The following is a 7,307-nucleotide window of genomic DNA, read 5'->3' on the forward strand; positions in this document are numbered from 1 at the left end:
GATCATTAATGTCAGTGTCGTTATTGGAAGGCCAGGCACTTATATGTTATACTCCATACTTCATTTTTATAAGAATTGGAGGCATACGGACTTCCATGTCGCGTGATAATTTTCACATCTTCATACCGTTTTTGTGTGTATACGTTTAAAATACTGAGCCAGTTTTTACATCTGTTCATTGACAGTCACAATTATTACCAACCCAGCCCAGGAGTTGGTTCTATGAATAAATAAAAGAATGAATGAATGTTTTATTAAACGAATGACTAGAAAAATTGTTAACCAAATACATTATTGTTATTTGCAAACTTAGCTTATCGCTGGATAAGCTGGTATCTGCATTTTCACCAAAAGTCCTTTTCAAACGTTTGAGAACTGCATTAGTTGTTTTTATAACTTCAAATCTCAATGGTTCTTTTGTGTCTTCATAAGAATGCAACGCATTCTTTGAAACCCAAATTATTAGTTTAAGTTTCAGTCTGATTAAATGATATTTCACTTGGATAATGTTTCCAGTGTCACATTTAAATTTTCTACTTTTAAAACAAAGCAAAACAAAACAAAACTAAAAAATGTGCTTCCCTTGCGTTTACCTTACGTGAGGTTAATATCTGCGAAATAAAAAAAATACACGTTAGGTTTTGAATTATTCAAAAATCATAAATGCTCTTGACTATTGAGTGCTTGAAAGTACATTTGAATAAGAAATCAATATACATACCCATTGGCACATGGCCGTGAGTATAAATAGGCAGCATGGATTTAGACTTAAGATAACGGCAATAGGTTTTAGTTTTAGGTGCAACTGGCATCGAAGTACACGTGGAAAAACGGAAGGACAAACGTGCAGAAGTTCTACTACCAAAAGTAGAATACATGGTTAATTGCATGGGCGATATTGGAATTTGAACTTACAGTGAACATTACCTTGACATCCTCCGGTCTATCAGGCACTCGATGAATACTGGATGGACATTTACAAATATGTAGATTAGTTTACTATGTAGAAAAAGTGCCTTAAGATGTGTACAGCACTTGGGTGTATGAGGCACTTCCTCTGTCAACCAAAATATGTTTAGACGTTACGAGTCGTTTTAACATTTCTGGAGGCAGTACCACGAGGAAGTACCATTCTATTCGACTTCTGAATATAGACAGGTATCAGTGGACGAACATTTTCTTCTTAACTTATCCTGTTTTATACGAGTTATTTTCCTTCTGGTAAGGGTATTTCTATCAAACCACTTCTATAATACAAGTCTTTAATTTTTTATTGTGTTGCCAAATTCTTAGTCAAGCATGGCTGAAATCTACGCGGCGGAATGCTGGAACTACTTGGGGCCCTGCAATAGGATAGCAGTATACGTTTTCACGGCTTTGTCATCTCTCGGGAACGTATGTACCATAGCTGTGATTTTAGCCAGCCAAAGACTCAGGCGCAAGTCAACTTTTGTGTTTTTCCTGTTCCTGGCTATCGCTGACGTTTCTGTCATGGTACAACTGACAACAGACTGCGCGCTATACGATACCGTTTATGTGGACAACTCCACTGGATTAAGATGCGTATTTGAAAACGTGCAATCATGGGTAGCTCACAGCACTTTATATTTGTCATACATCATTATTGTTATGGTGACATTGGAACGCTTCTGCGTTGTATTTTTTCCTTTTCGTGGTCCCGAGGTTTTTGCCCACAAGCACGTGCTGTGGATGTGCGTAATGATTACTTTGGTCTGTTTTGGTTGTAATGTGTATCATCTCTGCCACACGGTGGCGTATTATGCGGATAGCCTGTGCGACTTTAGTCAAGCGCCGGGCGTATTTAGTGAAATACGCAATTATTCTACGTTCATTTTAGCTACAGGAGCTTGGATAGTGCTTCTCGTACTTTGCATAGCCATTGCCCTTCAACTGAAGCGAGCGACAAAAATGCAAAAGAAACTGACAAGATCAACTCGCAGATTAAGTTGCAAGTACAGAAAAACTCACTGTATGTTGCTGTGCAATGTCGTAGCTTTCCTTTTACTAGTTGGCCCTGTTCGAATAACGGACTTCTTAACAAGAATAATGTCGGATGTTCCTATTCCTTCAGCAGTCCGGGATTCGTTGTGGCTCCTGAGTAAAGTGAACCACTGTATCAACTTCGTCCTGTATGTTTGCAGCAGCACAGAGTTTCGAAGAGAGACGCTGAATTTATTAAATCCGAAAAAACGCCGACGACATAGCCAGTTGAGCTGGAGCAATCAACCTGGTGCGACAACGATCTCGGGTTTAACAGCGGCCACTGTTTTGCATACGAGGACAGCCGAGAATGAAGTATGATGTGACAATGGTCTTCGGAGAGCCTTTCTCACGTTTGAATTACAAAGACAATTTAATTAAACTTGTTCTTAGTGCAGGGTCGCTGGCTGAAAAACATATGGGGATCGGGGTAGATGTTGAAGGCTTTCGATATACAATTTGGTCAACATGCAATGCAAGCAGGTTGTTGGCCAACAGCTTCTTCTACTTATTTACACGCCGACTAAAGGAAAACCAAGAGACTTATAATGGATTGGGAGAAAGGAAAAAGGCTCACCGTTTTTTTTTTTCCAAAAAATTCTGGAGGGGAAGGGGGAACTCCCCCTCCCACAGCCTACGACCCTGTAGTAAAGATTTGTGACATTGTAACTAGGATCCATCCTAGATTTTAACAACTATGACTGTGTAGTTCTTTGTATATTAATGCACAGACAATCATGCAGTCTTCATTTTGCACACCAACTATGAATAGAAGGCAGTAGTACTGCAGTTCCAGGTATGGTTGGACTTTATATCATTTAATATAGAGTAAAACTATTACATCTCAATTTTATCAAAGTCGCGATTTGTATGACAAGGTAAACTTGTATCTTTAATTTCTATCTCTTCAAAGCGTTTTTCGTCGGTCTGTCATTTTTTAAAACATTAAATGTTTTAGAGACGTCAGTCCCAAATGCATATCTACTTCTTTAAACCAAACGCATAATAATATTATTCATTAGATTATTATTTTATAATATTATTGTAAAATTTGACATAAAAATACATGTAACTTTAAACTAATATATGACTTCTCCTTGACATGAGATTGAAATCGTTGCAGGTATGTCCCAATATTTTGTGCAAGTTGAACACGACAAATTAAGAATATTACATATATAAAGAATGTTTTAAAACAAGTCAAGGGCTAATCTTCTAAGCTTCAGAGTTTTTCAACCAAAAATTTTCCACTGATAAGTTTGTATATATATTTTTGCAAGGCTTGATGTGGTTCGGAATAGATCAAAGATGCACTGAAGTTTGTCTAGTGATTGTCAATTGCCCCACCACACTTTTTGATACGTTTGACGTAAGTCACCGACCTTTGCCGCGCTGTGAACAGCACCCGTGTCGTCGGCTGGTTCTCATTTGCGGGCACTTCGCTGCGGATATGGGTTACAAATTCACTATGTGCTCGGACGCATACGCCTTTCGCGCTATGAATCAGTACACTAAGGGCTGCCTGGTCGAAGCGATGGTTATTTTTGGAGGCACCCCTTGGGGAATTGCAGTCTTTGTTTAGGGCACACTTTACCCATAGAGTCAAAATGTGCCTGTGAGCTAGTCCGTCTTTGGTCCAACCGGTCAGACCCCCAGCGTAGGAAGGGTTTCCCCAAAATGCCTCTTTCTTCACGTGAAGAGCCTTATACATGCCATCCGCAATCAGCCGTGTCATATCGAAGTCCTGTCTTTGAACGAAAAAGTGACCGTCCTGTTCGAGAAGCTTTTCTATTTCATTTAGTGGACCTCTGAATTCAGTCCCTGCGTCAATCCATAAAATCTTTCCATATTTTTCTAACGCTTTTTGTACGACCAAAGGTTTCCAAGCGAACTGGTGCAAGTCGGACACGTGCTTTGGGTATTCGCTGAAGTCGAATCGCTCGTAAGTGACTCTACACCAGGTTTTAACTTCAGTGACCTCATCAGGAGTTAAACCCAGGTCGTACACCACAATCTTACGGTAGGGCTCCCAGAAGTGGATAGAGCCGATGAAATTTCTTAATCCTCGTTTGAAGTATCCGGTATTTGCCCCAGTGATGAGGGTAAAGTTCTTTCTTTTAATTAAATCTGAAACGGACATGTTTACATAAAGATTGAATAGCATATAATGATATGGTATGTATTGAATATGTAAACGACTCACAACGCACTAAGGCCACACTTTTTTAATTTTATGGATGACATCCTCTGGGTACCCCAAAATCGGTGCGAGAGGGCGAAAAAAAAAACGGTCAAAAAAAAAAATATACTGCTTAAGTAAAGGAATGCTGTCAGTACACAGCTGGAAACACAAATTTTACCACAGAAACACGTATCAAACTAACAATATGTCTTTATCCATGCTCTCAAAATATTAAAGCATTGTGAATACTTCGTAGAAATGTAAAAAAGTCATGAATAGATATACTTCTTATTACAAAATCTATTAAGGTTATTTCATGCATTTTGTTGGTATAGCAATCAATAAAACAAATATCAAACAAACAGTGTCTTTATTTGTATTCTCAGAATATTAAAGCATTTTGAACACTATTAAAGGTCATTTCGGACGATGCGATTTTGTCTACTTCTACTCACACGACCAAACTGTCAGGTGGCCTGTCCGACCTTCAGCCCACCAAATACCTCGACGCCCTTGTCGACCCTTTTTTCGCTACAGAAAACCTGGTAGCCTATGTGCTGCTTTGTACAGAATGTCACTGAAATTTTTCGGGCGATAATCGCTGGCGGCCGACAGCCTTTCGCACAATTGTAAAAAGGTGATATCTCCATGCCCAATATCAATGGCATACCAATCCAAAACGACGGCACCCGTTCTCTTTATGACTTTAATTGTCTTGTAATTTGAAGTAATCCTAGAGATGAATTTGACGGCAAAGCGACCACATTTCCACGTGGCGATAATACGCATGTGCAGAAAGCTCATTTCCTGGCAAATTCAATAACGACGTTTGCGACAACCGACTTCGTTGGGGGCTGGGGGGGGGGGGATTTTTTTTTTTTTTTTTCGGAGAACGGGCGAAAATCGGTGCGCGCGCAGGATGTCATCCATAAAAATAAAAAAGTGTGGCCTAATCGTCAATTTGTAATTCGAATTAAAGTTTATCTGTCTTGTTAAAATTTTGTCACTGTGAAATGTAGGCCTACAGTTTATTGTATATGCTAGTTTTTTGTCATTATTGATATTGTTTTCTATACATGAAGTTGGTACTTGAATTTATGTCCATACGCTGAAGAAAGACTTCAGCAGCCTGTATTAAAATATGTGTATTACAGTCTGTTGAAGCGACAGGATATCACTCGAGCTTCACAAGTTGACTGAAAACGGCCTTTTTATCAACAGAATTTCTTTGCTTTTTCATTAAAATAGCAAGCACATGCAAATGCCATACTGTACTGTACCTGGGTTGGTCTCCAATAGGATCCTTAATGGGATTTTGGACAGAAAAAAATATAAATTCAACGATTTTCCCTATCAATGTATCGTACTTACAAGAATTACGATGATCTCAAAAACCCAATGACAATATTTTTGATTTATATTTTTTAACATCTTCAACTACAGATAATGAGCCAAGAAATGTTTCCTTCAACGCAAGTTTGCGCCCATTTAAGATGCAATGCAACTGCCAAGAATATAATTCTTCCTTTACGTAAGTCCGTTATTACGGACGAGAAACAACTAAACACACCTTTTGTAGCCGGCGATGATATGAAGTTATTGATACCAATCATGCCGACGAACATGAGGCCGGTGATTAAGCTGCAGATGGCAATTTTTGGTAATACGCCCACCCGACGCTGTTGCAGCATTTCAATCTTTACCAGAGGAGGAACTTGAACTAAAGGGAAATCGGCGTTTTTTTTCTTTTTTTCGCTTATGTGAAAAGAAATCTTCAGAGCAGCATTCACGTTAAACCGTGAGCTTGATCAATGGGTGAATCTGAAAAGCATACCACAATAAAAAAGATAAATAAATGCTTAAAATCAGTGGAATTATAAGTATAGTGTATTGGTCAAAATAAAATGTGAGATGGAAGTATCAATAGGCTGTCAACGTCCTAGGGACAGAGTTGGAAAATAAGGATGAAATTATTCTAAGTTGGCTCTACAAGGCCAATAGTGTTTAACTGAGCCAACTATAGCCCGGGTCTCCCCTACCTACCGAAAAAAAAAGAAAAGCCGCCAGGGGAGGCACTCAATTAAGCTAAACGTAGTGATACTGATCAAAGTCACCACATAACTTCATATCGATACACTACACACTGAGAATAAATAAGCTATTATTGAGTGTGTGTGTGTGTTGGGGCAGGGGGGTAGGCCAACCGCCGTTCCTTTCATGATGACAAGACGGTTTTGTCGGCCCTACTCCGAAACGGTGTGGTGAAGAAACGATGTAAGAGAGTGCCGACACAGGAATGTATTGACCCGGATAATATGTTCGTATGTTAGGCCTATATCGTACGTTTACTGTTTGACCTAGGGAAATAAAGACGAGGGGGAGTTATGATGCATCTAAGTACAGGTGAGGAGAGTATATCAATGTGAGGTTGTCATGATAAGGGGGCTAGTGTAAACAAAAAAGATATGATCGCAACACCGCCACGTAATTCGAAGTTAGAATACAAGACGACAACAGAATAGAAGGTACCCGATCAACAAAGTAAAGTAAATTTCTCAGATCATCCCAACTAATATTCGTGTTATCTTGAGACGAGGGATCTAAGTTCACCATAGTCTTACCTGCACTGACAAAGAAATATCGATCTCACGAGTCCTTTTTTGGCATCCGTGGATTTTGAGCTTTATGCTCTGCCAACTACAAAATGGTAAACTTTTCCAGTCGGTGCTTGGCGAGTTCAGGCAGACAACTCAGACTAGAAGATTTTCTTCTTTTTGAAACAGGAAGCACGATGTGAACATTTTCACAATAACCGTAATGACAGGCTGTCAACACGCAATAAGATATAGAATATTTTTATCTAGAATGATCTAACTTACAAATTGTGTGACTGTCCTTCCGTCAGTTCTAACCAGCATGGTGCAGAAATGGACTGAACTACCTGTTTTATCAAGGTGACTTGTGTTGTTATAATGTGTGTAGATAATGTGTATAAAATCTGAGTTCTTGTACATAATAAACACACTTTTGATTTGGAACTGAAGATGTGATGTTGTTAATTGTTATCTTCCCTCTCCCCGACAAGCGATATTTTAGAACGAACCTGGGTAGGGAGTATCATGGA

The 7,307-nt window shown here is 39.1% G+C and overlaps 1 protein-coding gene across 2 annotated transcripts; it reads right to left on the reverse strand.

Annotated features, from left to right (window-relative positions):
• Positions 1 to 3,010: 3,010 nt before the first annotated feature.
• LOC106171094 (uncharacterized) lies at positions 3,011 to 7,206 on the reverse strand. Of its 2 annotated transcripts, none has more exons than XM_013551232.2 (3): positions 7,063 to 7,206; positions 5,754 to 6,004; positions 3,011 to 4,128 (listed from the first exon to the last, which is right to left on the reverse strand). In XM_013551232.2, the coding sequence occupies exons 2-3, from the start codon at positions 5,872 to 5,874 to the stop codon at positions 3,326 to 3,328; spliced, it is 924 nt and encodes a 307-aa protein (XP_013406686.2). In that variant the 5' UTR covers positions 5,875 to 6,004; positions 7,063 to 7,206; the 3' UTR covers positions 3,011 to 3,325. The 2 variants fall into 2 exon arrangements, with proteins under 2 accessions (XP_013406686.2, XP_013406685.2); XM_013551231.2 differs by lacking the exon at positions 7,063 to 7,206 and adding an exon at positions 6,805 to 6,988.
• Positions 7,207 to 7,307: the final 101 nt, after the last annotated feature.

This window comes from Lingula anatina, chromosome 3, assembly GCF_051362555.1.
Source record: "Lingula anatina isolate TDL-2025a chromosome 3, LinAna3.0, whole genome shotgun sequence".
In the NCBI taxonomy this organism is placed as follows: Eukaryota; Metazoa; Brachiopoda; class Lingulata; order Lingulida; family Lingulidae; genus Lingula; species Lingula anatina.

Excerpts from the sequence above, each read along its gene's own strand:
- LOC106171094 (XM_013551232.2), bottom strand. The coding sequence starts at position 5,874 with ATGCTGCAACAGCGTCGGGTGGGCGTATTACCAAAAATTGCCATCTGC. Across the intron at positions 4,129-5,753 it reads ATCATCGCCGGCTACAAAAG|ATTTAATTAAAAGAAAGAAC; the intron begins GTGTGTTTAGTT and ends TGTCCGTTTCAG.